General features: G+C 44.4%; 1 protein-coding gene across 3 annotated transcripts in view; it reads left to right on the top strand.

The window, feature by feature from the left end:
* The window catches only part of CARMIL1 (capping protein regulator and myosin 1 linker 1), a 244,054-nt gene that overhangs the window by 80,892 nt on the left and 140,224 nt on the right, over window positions 1-22,938 (top strand). For all 3 annotated transcript variants that reach the window (XM_075921131.2, XM_075921132.2, XM_075921130.2), the window contains exon 3: window positions 19,310-19,360. In XM_075921131.2, coding sequence (XP_075777246.2) covers window positions 19,310-19,360 — 51 coding nt within the window. The remainder of the gene's footprint in view (window positions 1-19,309; window positions 19,361-22,938) is intronic.

Here is a 22,938-nt window from a genome sequence, read left to right as displayed (position 1 = left end):
TGATAGGCGACTAACTCATGCATATTCGCAGACTGATTCACTTAGGTTTTTTTTTTTTGGGGTGGGCACAATTTAATACCAAAAACAGCAGAAGTTAAACCATTGTCGGTATTCTGTCATCTTCTGTAGATTCAGGCTGATCCCCGTATTTGCTTGGTAGACCCATTTTTGAGGACAGATCTTAGAAAATAACGGTCCAAATGAAGTTACAAGAGGTATTGCTTGTAATATTAATAGCAGTATTAGTAAGAGGTATTATGATTAGTGATATTATAGTAGTGCCTAAAAGCCCCATTGTGGTAGGTGCTTTACAAACACATATCGACAATGCTTGCTCCAAAGACCTTATCTAATACCCAAGGCCAAAGGTTCAGGAAAGGAAGTATTTTGATTCATATGATGAAGGTGAGGAACAGACGCGCACAGGAATTATGATGTGTCCAGAGTCGAACTAACAGTTTGTGGCACAGCTGGGAATTGAGTATGTATCTTCCGAATCCTAGGCTGGTGCTTTAGTTATAAGACCATCCTTTCATTAGCTTTAGAAGATGTTGCTTTTCAGTGACTGGGTCGCACAGCTGGTGGTATAATGGAACATTATAACCATGTGTTGTCATAGCACCCAGAAATCTTCTCCTTCTGTATTATACTCATAGTCTGACATGGTTTACAAATGGCCTGTGACAATTGAAATGGTAGGGGGGAGAACCATTTTTAAACTTTTTTATTTGAATACTGGCCACTCTGGTGTTGGAGTACCTTAATCCATCTTTTTAAAAGATTCTGTACAAGCTTTTTAAATATTTTAAATTCCTCCTCTTCCTTGTACTCCACACATCAAAAGCTAGGTCAAATGAAGTGAGTTTTGGATGAAGCAAAATTCATGTTCATTCAGGGTATGTCTTCACTGCAGTATTACCTCGGGTGATTGGTACGTACACTGCAAATTCCTATCCAAGTGTGTCTGTCCACTTGACTGTATCCACACTACTTCAGCACTCCTTTGTGAGTGTCAGTAGAACTTCTGGGACCATATCTTGTGCTTCTGTTAACTGTGAGCTGCTCTGGGATTCCCTCCCAGTAAATTGTAGCAGAGTTTTGTCTGTCCTCCTGGCACATGGAAAAATGTGGAAAGGCACTAGGGGAAAAGCAGCGCTCAGGTGGTTTAGAGTAATTTAGCTTCTTCACAGCAATTTAGAGATGTTATCAGCCAGAGTATAACAGTGACTGAGGTTTTGCCTATGCCCCAGGATGGACTGGTTAACCTAGTGGTAAAGCACCATCATACTCAGACGAAAACGTTTTTCTTTGTGGACAGGAGCTGGATTAGGACAGCACCCACCAGTGTTAACTCTGCAGTGAAGAGCCAGTGTTAACTCTGCAGTGAAGACATGCTTCTGATGTAGCACCAGAGTAAAGGGTATCTTGCACACTTTGCCTGAGAGTGACAGATTATGCCATAAATTTTGTCTTCGCTGCTAAGAAAAGGCCTGTTTTCACTTCTGGGTAACTGACGTTTGAGCTACCATTATGAAGACAAGGCATTTTAGTTTCACCGCAAGGTTAATTAGGTGAGTTCATACACAGGTGGGGGAATCCAATGATGACCTCGCTTAGTTTGCCCAGGGTACAACTGGCATGTTCTTTGTTGCGGTTTTATGTGATGATTTCTTGCCAGGCCCACTGCTGAAGCGGGGAGGGAGCAATTGTCCCAGGACCTAGGGATTCAAAGGGTGCTCTGGCCACTGCCGCTGGAGTCCTGTAACCTTTAAATTGCTACCAGGGGTGCTGTGCTGCATGCTCTGGGCAGTGCGAAGGCCTGGGAGCGAGAAAGGAGCCTGCCATCCCTGTGGCAACTGAACTTTTAATGCTTGGTCAGTGGTTCTGATGGGTGTAGCCCAGGGTTCCTTTATGACCAGGTGGTCTAGTTAAAAATCTGACAGTTCTTTGTAGCAGTGGAGAAGTTGTTCAGTTCTCATTGCATGTGAAAAATCTGTACCTGATCTTTTCTGAGTTGTAACCAAGTCCTTGCAGCTCAGAAATGCCTTTGTTCTGTATAGAACCAAGCGTTGAAGAGCAAACTTTATTTTGTGCATAACACATGACTGATTGCTTCTGTGGTAGTTTAGTGCAAGAAGGAGATGGACTGGCCTTGTTAGCTGGTTTTCACCTGGTTATTTTTGAGAAGGGAGGGTTTGAGTGACATCTAGCATTGTGCCCAGCGTGGCCCTGCGTACTTCATGGCTGGTTCTTAGGGGGGTAGGTATAGGGTCCGTAATTGAGAAGCATTGACAACCCCTCCTTTGAGGAAAGCAAGGGATGGTTCATCCATGACAACAGGCACTGAATAAACAAATTGTGAGTAACTGTAATATTGAATTTAACCAGCCTTCTGCCTACAAATAGTTCATTGTTCTTGGTCACACTGAAAGACGCTTTCTGCCCTGCAGGCATGCGTTTAGCAATGCTAAGAGGCTGGAATGAAGCGGGGAGGGGGGGAACCAAATGACTCCACCTCTCTGCTGGTAATGTGAGATCAGTAACTCATCACCATAGTGTGGTAACTGACTACAGAAGGGAAGGACCAGGTGGGTGAGACACTATCTTTTATGGGACTACCTTTTTTGGAGCTTGGACAGAGCTCTTCTTCGGTCAGAACAGACAAGGAGTAACATGATTGCCTTGACATTGGTCTCAGTGTTTTTCAACTTTAAGTGCTCCAGATTATAAGATGCTCATTGTGGACTCTCCCCAAGGTTACATCTACACAGGTGTGCAAATTGTGTAACTTATTTCAAGATAGCCTATTTCAAATGTGTCTATGCAGTGCTACATTTCAAAATAGAGCACTGTTCTGGCATCTTCTTTATTTCTTGTGCAACGAGATTTATAGGAAGCTGGAATAAGACACCTGTTATTTCGAGTGTATTTCAAAATAATGGGCGTGATGTTAGGACACACACAATGCTATTTCGGAATAGCAGATGTTATCCTGAAATAGTGCGGCTGTGTACACATACCCCAAGTAACTTATATTGATGGAAAGGTAACACAACAAGGTATTTTGTTTAGCTGATGTAGTTAGTGTTCCATCACAGTGTTTTAGATGATAAGGCTCATTGCATTATCCTTATCAGTCTTGTGATATCCCATAGTGGCTGTAGCCTGTGTGTTTAATCCTCAGATTCTGGTAGTTCTAATGATGAAAACCCAATCTGGAATATTCCCTTTTGTCTCCCTCCCATTTTTGTATAGAACCTTACTCTGTAGCTCATAGGGTTCTCCCAGGTGGCACAATTTTAAAAACAAATAAGCTGGACCCAAAGTTCCTGTGAAAAATATTCAATTAGAATTATTGGCTGGATTTAGTGTATTTTTAAAAAGCGTGTAATGGATGTAGTGCTGCCTTGTAGTAATTTATGAATTTGGTATGTTCACCAGTTATTAGGATATTTATTGCATGACTGGGATGAGTTAAATGCTGGGCTATTTACTGTATGAATATTGTTTTAATAGCAGGATGTTGGAAAAATGAATAGAAATGACAGTTTGCTATAAGCTACCACCTTATAGATATGTCAGGGTGGTTAAGAGACTGTGCCTGAACTATTAATTGTCAAGATCTTACCTCTAGGCTCCAGTGAGTTATACAGCTTGTTTTGCAAATGATAGGGGCCAAGAGATAACAGTGATTATAAACAAAATAATGCCCTCCCTGTGTAGAAGTCAGGCAGTTGTTGGTGAGAAGTTAAGATTCGCAGATGCTCTGGAGATGTCTGAAAGAGCTAGGACAGTCGGTCTCCATCATAGGGTAGTAGGCCTGGTAAGATGGATGTGTTAAGCTGTTCTAAAATCCTTTATCTTGTTCTGTTTTAATCCTTTTGTTGACTTTACATAGTACTTAAGTTTGTAGAAGGTTGCCCGGTCCGTTTATACATCACTATATCCGGACTGTGAAAGGGAACAATCTTAGATACTAAACCCAGTTGGACCTGCTGGGTAACCACCGTCAGTCCACAGGGTATTGTGGCTTCGCCTCAGCCTAAGAATGGAAGAACTAAAGGAATTTCTCCCCCTCCCCCGGGGAAACACAAAAGGTGATAGTTTGAAGGTGTACATGGAAGAGACCAGACAGAGCACAGAAGTGCAGCTAGCTCTATAACTGTGACAACATGGTTTATTATTTCTATTTGCTGTAGTCCATAGGCTTACATGGTGCCTTACAGAGGTGTAAAAATAGTCCCTGCCTTGAGTAGATTGATTTTCTGTTAAGTAGTTTTATTTAATTTAATAATTTAATAGGACTTCTTGCTGAAAAGAACATTTATAACTTTTGTTCTGTGAAAGGGAAAGACTTTATCAAATGTTACCTTTTTATTAACTATATCATTACTGAGGAAGAACTTGTATGTTTTCATGTAAAGGGGAGTAAAACTTACAAATGGAAAGGTATCAAACATTCATTATTTGTATTAACACTATGGTGATATATTCTAGCTACTCCCATTGGAAATAATGTTTGTTATAGGGATGTTATAATGCATTTAAATAAAAGTGTAACCACTGAAAATTACACATTTGCATGCGGTACGCGCTGGGAGCCAGCTTTTAAGCTGGCTCAGCACATAGCTCCCACTTGTGCTTTTTCCCCTCCCCCGTGCTGCTGTCTCTGATACAGGCTTGCCACGTGCACCAGCTCTCACTTACTCCCCATGCTGCTGCTGCCTCTGCATCAGAGGCAGCAGTGTGTGTGTGGGGGCAGGTGGCTCCATGAGAGCTGGTATGCACATGGAGCTGGTTTAAAAGCTGGCTCCCCACACGCACCAGCTCCCATCTACCCTCCTCTCGACCCCCACCACACTGCTACCTCTGATACAGAGGCAGCACGGAGAGTGGGAGGGCAGCTGCATATAACCATGTACATTAACCAGTGAGCCCAGGCTCATCGGTTAAGTGTGTGAACAGTTACACTTTCACATCCCTGGTTTGCTACAACTGTCTTTAGGAAATCTGATTGGAAGTGCTGCAAACAAATGGGATATAGACTGCTTTGCTTTGTAAATGATGACTAATTCAGGAGAAGTACTTGACAGTGATTTTAAATGATAATGTAAAAGACAAACCATAAAAGAAAATATGGGGTTGTGCCCTTTTTTGCTTTCTGTTACAGAAAGAAGGCCTCAAAGGTACGAAGTGGTGTTTGGATTTTTCTCTTGCATTTTCCCCCGAGAAATACCCAGAAAATTAAGCCTTGTGTGCCCATATTATTCCTCTTTGTTACCTAATTTTGTACTCCTATTGTTATCGCATAGGCCTTTTGCGTCTATTATTGCATATGTCAGATGAGGAATTACTCCAAATCATCCAGCTTACATGTAACTGGCCTATAATGCTTATTTCCATTGTTCTTCCTTTCCTGCACTTCCCTACTATTCATTGTATCCCTGCTTGTATCATGCCTTAAGTTGAATCGGGAGCTGTTCTGGCAGGGATTGTCTCTGCTACTCTCTTCGTAAGTACGCTAGGGCCTTGATGGTGATTAAGTGCCATTGTAATACAAATAGCTGAATAATAATACTAGAATTACATGATACATGCATTTTACTCATTCTTTTTATGAAAAGCGTTTTGACGCATATTGGATTGTTGTGTGGATTTCTGCTGCTCAGTCATGGTTTATTGGTTCCAGCTGAATTATGAAAGATACCAATTAATTGCAGTGAACAAAGTGGGAAGAGGAACTAGATCCCACCTTTGGAAGTGCGGTTTGGTGTCTTGAGTAGGCATTTTAGATATAGATTAATTGAATAGTTGTGTATCTACATCAAAACTTAGTGGTTTCATGACTATTCGATATTCCGTGGGCGTGGGGGTGGCAGCCAGTGTGATCCCGGCCCCACTACTGCAGAGCCCCCTGCCATCCCACGCTGTTCCCCATAGACAGAGGTTGCACCATTATCCCATGGAGCAGCCTTTGTCCATGGCGTGTGTGTGTGTGTGTGTGGGGGGGGGGGGTCAGACAGTTTTCTGTCTGGTTATGTTAGCTGGACAATACTATAATGACTTGCATTGTGATCACTTTCCAATGGAAGGTATGGGAGAATCCTTTTCTAAAGGTGAAATGAAACTGTCTAAGCTCTCAAATCAGTAACATAAAATGTTTTTAAAAACAGAGTCCTGTGGTGTCTTAGGTCCTGTGATGGTGTGGCTTATGTGGTTAGGTCCTGTGATGGTGTGGCTTATATAGATATGTGGAATCCACATATCTATACAAGCCACCACCATTGCAGCATCTAACCACATAAGCCGCACAGTTAAGGATTTTTTTCAGAGATGCTGAACACGCATAATTTTTATCTATGGTTATGAGAACAACAAGTGCTCATTTCCTGGAAATGGAGACCCTTTTTGTTTAGGGGCCACAAGTTATGGCCTTCAGGCAGCCGGGTTAGATCCATGAGGTAGATCATGAGTAATAGGGAAAATGTATATTTAGCCACGATCAGATTATTTTCTTTGTTTTATTGTTTCATTATCTTCTCTGTGCTAATCATGTTCACCCTCCTCCTCCATTTATTGTATCTAAGCTGCAGCCCAGAGAGACTGTTTCTCTCTGTTTTAATTTGTTTTTCTTAGTTGGTCTGTAACACCTAGGAACCAAATATGCTTTATTAGGATATATTTTTGTTTTGTTAATTGTCACTTTTTTTTTTTTTAAGGCAATGATTTGATTCTTGTGTCCTGGGAAGTAGCAGGAGGTCTGTGTATGCATGCTATGAGATGTCAGACTGAGATGTCAGCTATCAAGATTGCAGTTTTTCTTTTTTTTTCTTTTTCAAGCTCTCTTGGGGTAAAAAGAGCGTGGGGGTACTCCCCTGGAGGAAGTTTAAGTTATTCTTACAGGGTTTCAAAAGAAAGAGTTTTTACACTTGATGGTGACAGCCTATTTCCCAGCCCCAGAGAATCTGTGATCTTGGGGAGTCTTTGTAAGCAGAAGCCATAGAGATAAGAAATATTAAGGTCTTTTGTGGGCCCCTACGTTCTACACTTGTAGTGGGGAACAGCCCTGACAGTAGTTAACAAGGAAATGCTGAATTTGCTTACCTGGTGATAGGTTGATTGTTATTCTTGTAATGAGAATTCTTAGATATCCTGTTCTGAAAACTTGTTATATGTGAACCTCAGGTATGTGGACTGTGTGTGCAAGATGAATCCAATGAAATAAATGTAGACTGTGAAGCAATTGAGGGTAGATTTCCGTTTGGAATGGTTGTCTAGAGCAGTGGTTCTCAAACTGCAGTCTGCAGACCACTGGTGGTTCACAACCATCTTTCAGGTGTACTGTAGGCTCGAGGTTTAGCCATCCCCTGCAGTGGGAATCCTGGGATAGTGGTCCTGCTCTGCCCCACCCTCCACGGGAGGTTGGAGCCCTATTGCTGGCTTCCAGCTGTGGGGGGCTGACTCTCAAGCTTCATGGGCCATATCCAGCATGCAGGGGAGGAAACAGCACTGCATTCTGCTGTTCCCCCCTCTCCCTAGCTGGGGGAACAGTAGCACAGGAAACTGCTCACTTGGAGGCTGCCCCTGTGGACTGGAATTCTGGCCAATGGGAGCAGTGGGGGCAGTGCCTGGGAGAGGCTTGGAGCGTGGAGTTAGGTCAGCACCCCTCCCCATCTTTCTCATGCCCAGATCCTTCACCCCCTTTGCCCTCACACACCCCACCCTGCTCTTGCACCCTATCTCCTGTCCAGACCTCCAACCCCCAGTCCACTCCTACATCCCTCCTCCCACTGAGACCCGGCATTCCTAGCTCACTCCTGTACCCTCCCTTCCACCCAGACCCCCAACCCTCAGACCTGCTCTTGCACCCAGCCTCCCAGCCAGACCCCACCCCCTCTTGAACCCAATCTCCAGCCAGGTCTCCACCCCGAGCCTGCTCCTGCACCCAACTTCCAACCCAGACCTCACCCACATTACATCTTGCACCCATTTTGTCATCATGGGTGGTTGGCTGGTGGTTCATGGAAAGTTTTGTGTTAAGTGAGCTGGGCCGGTTGGACAAAAGGTTTGAGAGCTACTACTCTGGAGCAGTGGTTCTCAAGCAGAGGTATACAGAGGTCTTCCAGGGGTACATCAGCTCATCTAGATACTTGCCTAGTTTTACAACAGGATACATAAAAAGCACTAATGAAGTCAGTATGAACTAAAACTTCATACAGACAATTACTTATTTATACTGCTTTATATACTGTGAACTAATATGTAAGTGCAATATTTATATTCCGGTTGATTTATTTTCTAATTGTATGGTAAAAATAAGGAAGTCAGTCATTTTTTTTCAGTGATAGCATGCTGTGCCACTTTGATATTTTTGTGTCTGATTTTGTTAGCAAGTAGTCTTTAAGTGAGCTTGGCGGTATGCTGCAAGACAAATCAGATTCCTTAAAGTGCTACAGTATATGGAAAGGTTGAGATCTTAGAACTGGTCAAATTATTCAGTACACATGATAAATTTAGCCTGCTTTCTTGTACCGAATTACCCACAAACAAGTCATGATTTTTTAAATGTTAATTATTGGTAATTTTTTGATTTATTATTTGTTCTTAAGCATTAATAAAAAAGATGAAATACTGGAAATATTTGGTAAATCCTACATTATTCATTGATTATATTCATTGATTGTGTACCAATAGTACTTGATGATGAGTTCTAGCAATGAGAAGTCATGATAGGAAGATTCAGACTAGGTAAAATAGTCATATTAAAAACTGGTGATAGCTAAACCAGAGCAAATACTTAGATCCTTTACAAGTGCTTATCAATTTAAGTTGCCCATGTAAAATTTACCTATGAAAATTAAATGGATATAAACCATATTTAAATTAAAGTGTTCATATAGGATTGTACACCTTTTTTAAGCTAAATCACTTTAAAAATCACACCTTTAATTAAACTGTGTGTATGTGTGTGTGTGTGGGGGGGGGGGGGGGACGACAAAGGCATAGTTGTGGCTAGGTGGAGTTCTAACTAAAATTTTTTAAAGCAATTTGGATGGAAAGTCCTATTTATAGAATAGAGAATGATTATTACCAGAATTAATAGGGTCATATAATCTTAAAACAGCATTAAAAAACCTAAGAAACTGTACTTTTTAACAGGTACAGTAGTCCTTGCCTTAATTGGAATATGGTAATTCTAACATAGATTAGCCCCATCCTTGTTTACTGCCCAAACTATCATGATTATAACCTGTTTGACTAAGGTCATGTTTAATGGCTCTTTTAGAAGGGGCTGAGGGTTGGAGTTTTTGGTTTTGTTTAAAGAAGAACTTCTACTCTCTGCCTTGTGAGCAAATGTGAAGACAATTTCTGTGTGAATACCCTGCATCATAGGGCAGGCTCTCAATCTTGTCTTTTTCTGAAAATGTTCCCAATGTTTCCAACGGTGGTCAGCTCTAATTACATTGTGTACTGTAATGAGCAGATTTAGGGTCTTCTTGGATCGGTTGTCTTTGCTAGCTCTCAGTCCTCTTCTATCATTGGTGGAGCCTAATGAAGATACTGTCTTAGGCTATGTGGGCACTGCAGTTTGGACAGCGTGTGTAGGCATGTATATCTACCTGCATGTACAATCTACCTGCTGGGTGTTCCTAGCAGGGCAGAACAGGAGCATTCCAATGATTTGGTTTTGTGTTTGTTCCCCAAATGGAGCAGCCCTCTCAGCTAACACACACTTCCCAGAGCTTTGAAAGGGGAGGGGCACATGCTTGCAGGGCAGCAGAGATCACAAAACACTGAGTGTAGCCATCAGGGTAGGCATATTGGGATACTGGCGGAAGCCAGTTCTGTCAACAAAACAAACAGCAGAGTCCACACTGGTTCTTTGTTGTCAATAAAGGGTGGGGAGAAGACAAAAGTCTCTCATAGGGCTGGAAGTTTTTTGTTGCCAAAACTGGGTGTTTTTCCTGTCTAAGGTTGCATTGTAATGTGAATTGAAGCTGCTGCAGGTATTTCAGTCGTGAGCATAACTTCCCTCTTACTATACCAGCTCTGCGTAACAACTGTGAATAGTATACATGGGGGTGGGGGGGGTATTTGAAAATCCCCTTCTTATGGAGGAAAGAGTGTGTCATTTACAAAGTATTAAAATCTGACATGTCTTAAAATGACAATGATAGAATGGGGCTGAAAAACATTGCAAAAGCAAAATCTATTTCCAGCCATCTCAGTGGAGAAACAGCAACATTATACCTCACACCAAGCTGCTTCCAGAAGGTGTCAATTGCTCGTAACCTCTGAGAGAGGCTCTGTGTACAAAGAGGGAAGTTATGCTCACGACTGAAATACCTGCAGCAGCTTCAATCAAAGTGGGGGAGAGTGTGCCACCTCTGCATAAAAAAAATGTTATCTAACAAATGAAGCTAGGGATGATGATCTTTTTTTAAAAAAAGAACAGAGATGCATATGAACATTAAAGTGGTAGTATTAAACAAGTAATTTGCAGGAGGCTGAGGTTTTTAGAATTTCATGTCAATTTCACACTTCCAGCCTTGTTCTGTAATTAAACTTCAAGGAATGGAATGTGTTTTTTTTAAAAAAAAATAAAGATCTTATACATCGGAAACTATCACACCCGTGCAATGCCATTTTATTTCTGGAACCTGGGGCAGTAGTACAAAAGACAAGAAACTGTGAAACTGAGTGTATGTATAGAGAGAAAGGATGTTGAAAATGCTGAAGAACAGGAGAGGAAGAATAGTGATAGAAATGTAGCCGTGTTAGTCTGGGGTAGCTGAAGCAAAATGCAGGACAATGTAGCACTTTAAAGACTAACAAGATGGTTTATTAGATGATGAGCTTAGAGATTTTCTAGTTTTGTGTATGAATGTGTTTTGACTGCTTCCAATCAGTTATTTCTTATTTGCACATATCAGCAGTAATACAGGACCAAGCTACCTTGGACATGCTATGGTGGTGGTGGAGAATATCCTTGGAATTGTGAGCCTCATTGATATGTTCAGAGGAAGACTTTGTCCCAGTCTATACTAGGCCTTTTCTCTTCACTGCTGTTACCTCAGGGTGAGCTCCAGCAGTAGTAGTGGGAGTATCAGCATAGACAGCCACCAGCTGCTGCTCTGTGTTCTGTTTTGTCATCTAATCCTCCTCTGGGTACAAGCCCTCTAGAACTGCACAGGGTTATGTTCACAGCATACACACAGGAAAGTGAGATTAAAAAAATTAGAATACTCTTGCTTGAAGGTTGCTGTATAACATTACTTTGTCTTAGAATCCAGAACCCTCGTGTACAGGAACCAAAACCAGAGATGTGCAAAACAGGTTGCTCCCTTAGGCTGGGGGGGCGTTACTCCTCTCACCTTTTTCTTTAGGCAGGCTCTCTGCAAACTGACAACATAAGAAGATCCAGCTTGCATGCTTCCCTATAGAACCCCTTAGCTTGCAAGTGGGGCTATGAAAATCCTTGCAAACTTCATGTCATAGATTATAGACTAACCGAAGTGTTGGAGCATAAGCTATTGTGGGCAAAGACCCACTTCGTCAGATGCATGTGCATGCATCTGGCGAAGTGAGCCTTTGCCCATGAAAGCTTACGCTCCAACACTTCGGTTAGTCTATAAGGTGCCACAGGACTCCTCGCCGCTTTTGCAGATTCCTACTAACATGGCTACCCCTCTGATACTCGATGTGATAGCTTGTAATTGTAACACAGTTTTCAGTTTACCACACACATCTGGCAGGAACAGTGAGGAAATTTCAAGAAAAACATACTAATGGTTGACAAGGTCTTACAATGTGGCTGCATGGTGCTAAATGGGTAGTGTAGACTTAACTCAGTCATTTTTATTGCTGTGTCTTGAAGCCTGCTCAGTATTTCATGATATGGTGGTAAAAACACCTGAGCTCTAGGTTTTGCTTCCAGTAAATCAGCTGTGCCTTTGGAAGAGCTATGATATGGGTCATAGATTTTCTTGTGTAGCTAAAGCCTAGAGCAGCGCTTTTCAAACTTGAGTCATAAGGCCACCAGGGTCAGCCATTGGTGGGCTCGTGCTGCTTTGTTTACTTAACAAGTGCAAAACCATGGAGCCTTGTAGCTCCCATTGGCTGCGGTTTGCTGTTTCCTACCAATGGGACCTGGCTATGGATGCATTAAGTAAACAAAGCAGCACGGGCCCACCAGTGGGCTTACCCTGATGGCCCCACGACCCAAGTTTGAAAAACACGGGCTTAAAGGTTTCTGACTCCTTCCTGATACTCCATAAAAGGGTTTTGTTTGTAAAAGAAACAAGCCTGAACCAAAAACATTTTTTTGGTTAAGTTTTTAAAAATGTTAAAACTTTTTAACGAAATCTCCTCTGCATCAGATATGAACAGGACATAATTTGGTTAATGGGGTTATTGAAAACTGTTCTCGAGATGGTCTCGTTTGGTGGCTCGTCACACCTCCATCAGCACTAGTCCAGTGGTCCTCTTTCCCACTCCCAAATGGTTGGTGACCGAGTGAAAGCTCTCTGGAGTAGCCAGATTCCACAGTGCAGTCACCATGTGCTTCTTCATCTGCAGGGCAGTTCTCATTTATGTGTCCTTGTGCTGCAAGGTAGGGGCGAGCTCAGCACACAGTCCCATGTAAGTGGCTTTCTGCATCCAAAAGTTCTGCAGCTGCTGCTCATCATCAGGCTTGCATGATGGTGGAACCCACTGTTCAGTGCTTGTTTCCTGAGCCCAAAAGCAGTGTTCCACTGAGGTCAGCACCTCCATGAATGCCACAAGAGATCTCATGTTGTACCAATGCTGCTTGGACTCATCTTCACTTTGCAGCTTCAGAAATAACTCGACTGCCATTTGCAACGTGTTATGAGACTTATCAGCATTTTTGTCAACAGCTGTGGATCTATTAGCATGGACTGAGAAGGCAGAGTGCGCAGCACAGAGGCCATTGAAAGATGGCGTCAAATTTGAATAAAAGTGCAGGGGTTGCTGGGATGCGAAGTGATGCACCATGGAGCATTGGGAAAGGACCCAGGATGCCTCACGTCTCCTCAGAAACCTCTGTGGTAGAAGAGGAAGAGGTTCTCTGTGGGGATAGCTGCCCGGAATGCACTGCTCTGAAAGGAGCTGCAAGTGCCATGAGCGTGGTAATGCTAATGCACTGGCAGCTGACAGTGTGGACACCCAAAGGGCGTTTTCACTGCTGCACTCTGTGAGCAGTGAGCACTTAATTGCCAGCACTTAATTAATGTTTATAATGTGCAACATGTTCGTATAGCTGGAGCTCATGCAGGAACGGCTGAAAAGTCATTTGTTAATAATCATTTCCATTCTAAAGGGTAATTTTCAGTTGCTGGTAACTTTGTCAAATGTTCATCCTTCTCGCTGAACTTCCTTGTTTTAAAATGTGTTTCAGGTCACCTTTAAATTGTGAATGCGTATTTGGAGGGGTGGCCCTACTAGCTTCTGTGTATAATCAGACCTTTTAGGTACACCAGGGTGCCCCCTTGTGGTGCTCCTTGTGACATCTATTAGAAGAGTTCTTAGGATGCTTCTTCTGTCTTGTGTTTGTTTAAATATGATACATCACAGATACTGATATTTGACCTCCCTTCATAGAAAATATACAAAAACCAGTTTCCTCTGAAACTATTCCCTTCTCACCTGCCCCTCCCGTTTAGAAAATGCAGCAATACAGAAAGTGATCCAGGGGCAAATGAGACAATAAATTAGATGTCCGATCATAATGAGATATGGCAATAATAAAAGGTGATGCAAGTGTATCCAGAGGTGGCATGCTAGAGCACAGAGTGATGTTAGTTGCTCTCTGTACATCTCTCCAGTGAGCCAGGCCAAGAATATTGAAGGGATTTCTGAAAAGAGCTATGGAAATGATTGCGGTAAGGAAGGACTCAACATGGAATTTCCTCTGGGAAAGAAGAGGAGTTAGGCTTTTGTCTTTAATGAGCTTTTGACTTGACTGCAGCCATCAGTGTAACTGCACCTTTGTACTCTCTGATGTGGACAAAGTCTGCGGAATTTAGCAGAGTTTCCAGCCAAAATTATTTGTATTGGTGCAAAAAGTTGCTTTGCCAGACCATGCTAGGGGCTTGCACTGATGTATCTGTTTGTAATTGACCAGCAAGGACAGGAATCTGGGCAAACTCAGTGTAGAGCAGGCAAGGCAACCTTGGGCCCCTGGGCAAGGGAGGGGGCCCTGGCCCCGCACTCCAGGAGGGGCAGGGTGGTGGCAGCCAGCCGTCAATGCTATTACTAGCATGCCATGCACCTCTTTGCCGCCATCACCATGTTAGCTTAGAGAATATCTTTATTTGTACCTTGTCCCAGTGCCAATTAAGTAGCATGAGGAGAATAAGGGAGGAGGAGACAACCACTTACATGCTTTAAATCTAAAGAATCACTTTGCTATTTAGGCATTTACAAAATTAGGAATACAATTAAATGTACAATAATAAATTCTGGGTGGATTCTCCGAGTAGAGAGTAGGTGGCTTAATAAGATATGAATCATTACATTTAAGATACTTATTAGCAGAGCAAACATGTTTACATTGCTGTTTGTTTTCGATCCTGAAGGGAAACTATTGAAGATGAATTCAAGGTGAAATAATAGAGTAGCTAAGGGTTGTCCCCCCCCCCCCCCCTTTTAAGTACAAATATTGGAGGGGATAACTGGGAGAGCATGGAAAAAGATCTGTATAGGTGTTTGATTACAAAGAATCTAAGTAAGCACGAACATCACAAATACAACCCCCTTCTTTCTTGGCGTATATAGTAAAATGTAATTAAAGTAGTTGAAACTACTTGATGTTGGAACTATGATGGGAGCAAGGTTAAGAGAGTAGCATTTGTATGAAAGAGTAAAAGGAAGAGAATGTGAAAAATATAAACTCCAGAATTTGATCACTGCATATTATATAGTTTTTGTGCTCATTTTCTTTTGAAGTCACTGTTTGAATGAACCATATTAAGCTAGTCTATTATTTATTGCATCCATATGTCAAAATATAGAAGGATCAAAGCGTGCATACCAATGGGAAATAATATGTAGTGTAACTTTTTGGTCAGCTTTTTTAATCTTTATAGGGGTTTTTTTTACTACTTTTTATTTTTGTCTGTAAGTAATACACAGTTCTTGTTTTGTAAAATTTTTGTCTGTTTTTCTCCAGAGGGAAGAGATTATTAAAAGAAATATGTATTTAATCTGCTTGTGAATTACAAACCATTAAAGCACACAATAAATGTGGTGGCCTGAGTTGATGTGGATTATTAAACAAAATGTAAAATTAGTGTAAAACTGTGCTACACTAATGACCTGCCCAAGATTGATAGGTGCAGTCTGTTAGGTTAATTTGATACAATAACATTAGTAGGGCTGCATAAATGCAGATTTCAATAGCTGACGATTGCAAAAATGGTTAATAACCTAGAAAGAAAATAAGATGAGGCGTCTGTATATTATTGTTTTGTTGTTGTACTAGTTTGGGCGTGGGGGAAGCAGGGTGTATCGTCAAGGTTGTTGTTAATTACTAAGGCAAAATCATGTTATGTTGATAAATAGGCAGTGACCTCTGCAGGCCACGAATCTGTACAGAAATAATTGCTTTTTGTAAATATTTCTAAATGAATGTTCTCATTTGAATTTGTTTCTGTACTAAGTGGGTGACCTTGTATAAAGCCTGGTCATCACTTAAATTAGGCTGACACCAGGCTGGTTGATGTGGAGGCATGGGAGCAAAAGGGGCAGGTGACCCAGGGCTCAGCAATTTTCTAGGGCCAGGAACTCCCAGCCGCTACTACAGTGGCAACAGTGGTGGCTGGAGATCCAAACCCTTTAAATCACCACTAGCTCCCAGCCCCACCCCTTCTTCCAGAGACCCTACCACTTCTGGTGCTCTGCATCCGGCAGCCCTTGCCCCTATTCCTTGTTCAAGACCTGGAGAAGTCTGTCTGTCAGTCTCTCTGGATGATAGCTTCATTAGTCATGGGTGTAACCCCCCACCCCATGATGTTGTAACTATACAAACCAATCCCTCAGGTGGACAGAGCTATGTCGATGGAAGGATTCTTTCATTGCTGTAGCTACAGTTGTTTGGGGAGAGGAGGCGAGAGCAAGGGGTGGCGAGGTGTTGCTATACTGATGAGAGCCCCATTTGTTAGTGGAGACCAGTGCTCTCCAACCATTTTAACCACAAGATCACTTTTTCAATTTAAGTGCAATGTAAGATCTACCTCAAAACCAAGTACCCTAGCCCCACTTCCTTCCCGCCCCTTCTCTGAGGCTCTGCCCCTCTTACACTCCTTCTCCGAGGCCTCACCCTGCTCACTCCATCCCTCTTCCTCCCCCAACCTCACTCACTTTCACCAGGCTGGGGTAGCGGGTTGTGGTGCAGGCTCTGGTCTGAGGACAAGAAGCAATGGGCTTAAACTGCAGCAAGGGAGGCTTAGGTTGGACATTAGCAGGGCTCGCCGAACCGTGGCGAGCCCCGCTTGCCAGCCATGCTGTCCAGCGGTCTGCACACGTGCAGATCGCCTGAACCTGTCTCTTCCGGGTTACAATCTACTCGCCATGGGTGAGTAGATTGTATTATTTGTCGAGCCCTGGACATTAGGAAAAACTTCCTATCTGTCAAGGTGGTTAAACACTGGAATAAATTGTGTAGGAAGGTTGTGGAATCTCCATCTCGGGAGATATTTAAGAGCAGGTTAGACAGACGTCTATCAAGGATGATCTAGAAACTGTGCTTGGTCTTGCCATGAGTGCAGGGGACTGGACTTGATGATCTCTTGAGGTCCCTTTTAGTTCTAGTGTTCTGTGATTCTATAGGCAGCACTAGAAATGGATCCAAGTTCAGATCTGAATTTCAAATGCTCACAGTTCAGTATGTTTGGCTCTGGATATTTGGTTAATTTCTCATGCTGAAGCTAGAATGTGACTTTTAAAATTTGTTTTTATTAAAGCTCTTAGGGTTGCCAGATGGTTTTGACAAAAATACTGGACACACTTGATCTCAGATTGGAGGGGGGGGAGGAGGGGAGCAGGAACCGGCCACTGGGGGAGCGGGGCCAGTGGGGGAGATAAGGGGAGACTGGCTGGTGGGGAGCAGGGCTGGTTGGGAGTGGGGAGTGGGGCTGGTGGTGGAGACCGGGGCGGGAGGGGCGGGAACCGGCCAGTGGGGAGCAGGGCGAGCGGGGCTGGCCTGGGGAGATCGGAGGGTGGGGGGACTGGCTGGCGGTGAGCAGGGCTGGCCCGGGTGCACCCGGATTCCGGGGCACTGCCCGGTCCATTCACAGTCCCGGAGGGCGCATGGACGAGTCCGGTCCCGGAGATTGCATCCCGCCCCCCTCCCCTATTGCGTAGTTGCAGACTGCCCGGCTGGTAGACACGCTTATGAAGCATGAGCATGTCTACCAGCCATGCAGTATGCAACTACGTGCCGATACTCATGATGATAATACAACTTATTTAATTAGACAATACCGGACATTTATATGTCCGGTATTTTCTCAATTTGTTTTCCGGACAGAAGCTCAAATACCAGACTGTCCGTTTCAAAACTGGACACCTGGCAACCCTAAGAGCTGCTCATCTGAAGTTAAATGTCAATCAGGTACAAGACTGGATCTAAGAGATGTGGATTCCATAACCAGCTCTGCAACTAACTGGAAGGTGGGGCTTTGGTCAAGTCATTTGACCCTAGGTGGGTCAGTTTTCCCCATCTGTAAAATGAGAATAACGAGTACAGAAATCTGCTACTTTTGACTTACCTACTCTGTAGGCATATTGTAAGGCATCACTTATTTATATAAGCTGTTGAGGGTTGATTTGCTGGAAAATGCTATTGGAATTTAAAAGACTTTTGTGGCTCATACTATTGTATTTCTCCGTAAGATGATGTCTAAAATACTTTACTAACATTTGAGTCTTCTCTTGGAGCTAATTTTCCTTCTGATCTGCCTGTTGAATCTAAGCTCCAATTTTCTGCTTTACCTACCCATACAAACATTTTTTCTTTCCCATTGGGAGACACATGCATTGTCACTCTGAGATACACTGGATTTATCTAAAGGGAAATGTTTGCCCATGATCTCTCATAATGCTAATATTTTATATACTTTGAATATTGGCATTTTTGCATTCATGGTGTTTTCACTTTTCAAATTGATTTCATCGCGAGAATGCAGTTGTTCAGATGTTGCCATACAATTTCGTTGAATATATTCTGTCTATGTGGTGGTAAGATTCATAGAGTAGCCAGCTTATAGGAAACCAGATCACAGAATTCTCCTTGCTTTGATCTACTAGATAAGAGATTTATCCAGGTCCCAGAAGTATCCTGAAATAGCTATTCCGAGTCTACTGAAACAGCCCATTATTTTGAAATAGATTTTGAAGTAATGGGTGGTTTATTCCCACGTTCCGATAACCCTCGTTCCATGAGAATTAAGGGGCATTTTGGAATAGCGAGTTATTTTGAAATATACTCAAAAGAAGCTATGCAGTTTGCGTAGCACAAACTTATTTATTTCATAGCTTATTTCGAGCTAAGGATGCTGTGTAAATACACCCTTACTGATTGCACTTTAGAACTGGAGCAGGTCTGTATGACCTGGTCTTGCAAACAGTCCTTATTATAAGCTTCAGTGGGACTATTTACCTTAGCTAAGTAATATATCTGGGTACTAAGTTTTTGCAAGATCAGGCCCTTGGGCACCAAAGAAGACCGAAATTAGTCTGTGAAGTTATCTTGTTCAGTTCTGCTTAGTTATGTCTGTTGGAAAAAATAAAGTCTGTCTTTTAAACAACCAACCACTGACTAGGGATTTTGTAAAATCCCATTTAATTGGCTGGCTGGTTAAAATTGTTTAACTGATTAACCAATTAAGGGAGAAGAGCAAGGGGCTGTGGTGGCGCTGCTGGGTAGGAGACTGGAGTAGCCCCTTTTTGTGGCGGGCCGGGGCACCCTGCAGACGGGCTGCTCCAGCGCCTTGGTTGCAGCTGCCGTGTCTGCGTCAGGCCCTCCACTGTGCTGGAGCAGCCCTCTACCTGCAGCAGGCAGGGAGCTGCTCTAGCCCCACCAGTTTACCATGAACCTCACTTGTTAAACCTTCACATCCCTACCTCTGACTGCGTGACTTGGTACAAATCACTTGTTCATCTGATGCCTGGGTTTACTTAGTTATGAGAAGCAGTAAACCAATAAATGTTTGTAATAAAGATACTTAATATTTCTGAGTGCAGGCCTGGTAGATAAGAAACATTGAGTTTGCTCTTTGTTTTATAGGTGCTTACATCATGTCGGGCCTTCCTACTGACATCTCGCATTCCCACCAAGGTAAGGTTGTTTATTTCAGTAACTATTTTGCAATCATATTCCGGTGTTTAAGTGATGCAAGCTTACTGCTGATGGTGCTTATTTGGCATCTGAAAAAAAGATCTGAGGATTGGAGTACTAATTTTTGTGTAAAGTCGTTATGCTTTTTCGGTAATGGCCTTCTTAAATGGTTTTGTCAGCACATTGATGAAACATTATAGGATAAGCCAGAAAACTGCGTGGGTGAAGAATTGCATTACAGATAACCTGAGGTATTTTAGCTCTATATGAGTTCATAACACTCAGAATGGGGTTAGGTGAGTTAGTGCCCAAACAAGTTTATAACATTATACTACATGGATATTGTCTTCCCTGCAGTCGGTGAGTGAGATTGCAACTCAGGGAGACATACCTGCTATAGGTTTAATCTTGCCAGGGTGGCTAAAATAGCAGTGGAAATGTGACCGCATGAGTGAGCAATGCAAATACTTCTTTGTACCGTCTACTGTTAACCCTGTGCCACTGCGTTTTCACTGTATTTTAGCTACACTGGCAAGATTCAAGCGAATTTGTAAGTATACCTACCCAAACATGCTTGCAGTTGCAGTATAGACATGCTATAACAGTGGTCCCCAACGTGGTGCCCACCAGGCCATTTCTGTGCGCCCACTGAGTGATCGGGGCCGGCCCCGCCCCTGGGCGTGCAACACATGGGCGGTGCCAGCCCCTGGGCGCATGAGCGGCGCCGGCCCCGGGTGTGCAGCACATAGTCGGTGCCGGCCCCGGGCGCGCGGCGGTTAGGCGGCCCCACCCCCACGTGCACGGCGCGAGGTCTGTGCCGGTCCTGGGCACGCAGCACATGGGTGGCCCTGCCCCCGGGTGAGCGGCGCGAGGGCTGTGCTGGCCTCGGATTTGCAGCACATGGGCGGCGCTGACCCGGGCATGTGGCATAGGGGCGGCGCTGGCCCCGGACGCGCAGCACATGGGCAGCCCTGCCACCGGGCACACGGCACATGGACGCTGCCGGCTCCTGGGCATGTGGAACATGCGCCAGCTCCGGGCATGCTGCGCATGGGCGGTGGCGGCCTGGCCCCCATGAGCACGGGACATGGGCTGTTCCGGCCCCAGGCGCGCAACATATGGGCGGCCCCACCTCTGGGCGTGCAGCACAGTTGTGGTGCCAGGCCTGGGAGTGCGGCACATGGGTGGCACCAGCTCCGGGCACGCAGCGTATGTGTGGCCCCGCCCCTGGGTGCCCGGCATGTGAGTGGCCCTGCCCCCGGGCGCCCGGTAACCCCAAAAGGTTGGGGACCACTGTGCTATAATATAGGCTGTCTGATCTTAAAAGGGGATAACTTCAATTTCCAAATTAGAAATGATGTGGGGTGTACTGATCCTGCAGTTCTCAGTGGAGTATTCTTTGTTGTTTTTCCATGAATGCCATAATTTGCAATGAGAGGGGTTTTGCCAGTGTACCTTAAAAAGGCCATGAAATACCTATTTCAGTCCCAAGAATTTGGAATGACTTTCATGGCAGAGGAATAATACATTTCTGTGTGCATCAGGATGATTTTGTATCAGGAGATAATCTCTTCTCCATCAGAGTCTGTTAAAATGATTTTGGCAGAGGTCCATGTTCTTCTTAGTTGTACACATATACACAGAAAGATTAACAAACAATAATCGCTGGTGCTAGAAAATGTTCCTCTCCTTCATATCTGGGTTGAAGATTAAGACACACTTCTTGCTGTCCCCAGTGCTCGTGGAAAGAAATGGAGGCTGCAAGTTTTCCTATGTCCGGTAGAAAAGGTGTCATTTAAAGTTCTGAGAAAAATTATTGTAACTGGAAATTGCAGGGGAAAAAAATCAACTGAAATAGCCCCAGTATTAACTTAGCAGTGCAAACACTTTTAGAAATACCATCTTAGTGGCTTTATTTCACAAAACCTTGTGAGATTTGTTATGCCATATTTTTTTAAAATGAAAGTATAAAAATCTATATTCTGGGCTAATTAAAATGATTGGTTTGGTGGTAACTGAAATGGAACAGTAGTTTTCAAAAGAAAGCTGCCCTTTTCATACACCATTTCTTTTGGAATTTGTAGCCTTTCTGTTTCAACAACTGGCATGCTTCTTGAAAACATCTTTCTTTAACAGAATACAGGCAGTCCCCGAGTTACGCGGATCCAACTTATGTCGAACGGGGCTTTTCTCCGGGGCGAGAAAAGCTGCTCCCCATCTCCCTGGCCTGCAGGGAGACGGGGAGCAAAGCCTTGGAGCACGCCCGCAGCGGGACAGCCCGGGCGCGCTTGAGCTGTCCCCCTGCGGGCGTGCTCTGCGGCTTTGTTCCCTGTCTCCCGACCAGCAGACCAGGGAGATGGGGAGCAAAGCCTCGGAGCACGCCCGCAGTGGGACAGCCAGGGCGCGCCTGGGTTGTCCTGCTGCGGGCGTGCTCCAAGGCTTTGCTCCCCGTCTCCCTGCAGACCAGGGAGATGGGGAGCAAAGCCTCAGAGCACGGCAGCAGTGGGACAGCTGCGGCGCGCATGGACTGTCCCGCTGCGGGCGTGCTCTGCGACTTTGCTCCGCGTCTCCCAGGTCAGCAGACCAGGGAGACGGAGCAAAGCCGTGGAGGACTTGGGCGGTCCCACCCCCCCGTCTCCCTGGTCTGCTGGGGAGGGGGTGCAGCTAGTGTCCCCCCCCCCCCCCCCCCCCCAGCGGACCAGGCTTTTCTTGCCTACCCCTGGGGTAGAGCAGCTGGGGGCTGCCGGGTTGGTCCCGCAGCGCCGCTCCGGACCAACCCGGCAGCACCCCAGCTGCTCTGCCCCAGGTGTCCTGATTCAGCTGCTGCTGGTCAGTTTCAGCAGCGGCTGAATCAGGACGCCTGGGGCAGAGCAGCTGGGGTGCTGCTGGGTTGCTCCAGTAGCGCCGAGGAGCCGCGCTACTGGAGCAACCCATCATCACCCCATCTGCTCTGCCCCAGGCGTCCCCAAGTCAGCCGCTGCTGAAACTGACCAGCGGCTGACTACAGGAAGCCCGAGCAGAGTTGCTCTGCCCCAGGCTTCCTGGAATCAGCCGCTGATCAGTTTCAGCAGGAGCTGACTTGGGGACGCCTGGGTTTCTTAAGTTGAATCTGTATGTAAGTCAGAACTGGCGTCCAGATTCAGCCGCGGTTGAAACTGATCAGTTTCAGCAGCGGCTGATGCCAGTTCCGACTTACATACAGATTCAACTTCAGAACAAACCTACAGTCCCTATCTTGTACATAACCCGGGGACTGCCTGTAGGTGTGCATGGTAGTTGACTTGGTAAAACAGAATGTTTTTAAAGCTGCACAAGATCTTCATGTAGCTGATTAACTGAGTGACTCCCCCTTAATGTTACCTAGCAGAGGAGCATTGAGAGAGATGAAAACATAAGACAAAGATGGGTAATTTTATAGGGGCAGTATTATAACCTGAAACTATTTAATGCAACAGCAATGAGTAACTGAGGGTATGTCTACACTACCCTCCTAGTTCGAACAAGCGGGGTAATGTAGGCATACCGCACTTGCAAATGAAGCCCGGAATTTGAATTTCCCGGGCTTCATTTGCATAAGC

Source organism: Pelodiscus sinensis, chromosome 2 (assembly GCF_052426305.1).
Source record: "Pelodiscus sinensis isolate ZL-2025 chromosome 2, ASM5242630v1, whole genome shotgun sequence".
Taxonomy (NCBI): domain Eukaryota; kingdom Metazoa; phylum Chordata; order Testudines; family Trionychidae; genus Pelodiscus; species Pelodiscus sinensis.
Note: the sequence above shows the minus strand (reverse complement) of the source record. Positions and strands in the feature narration are given on the sequence as shown.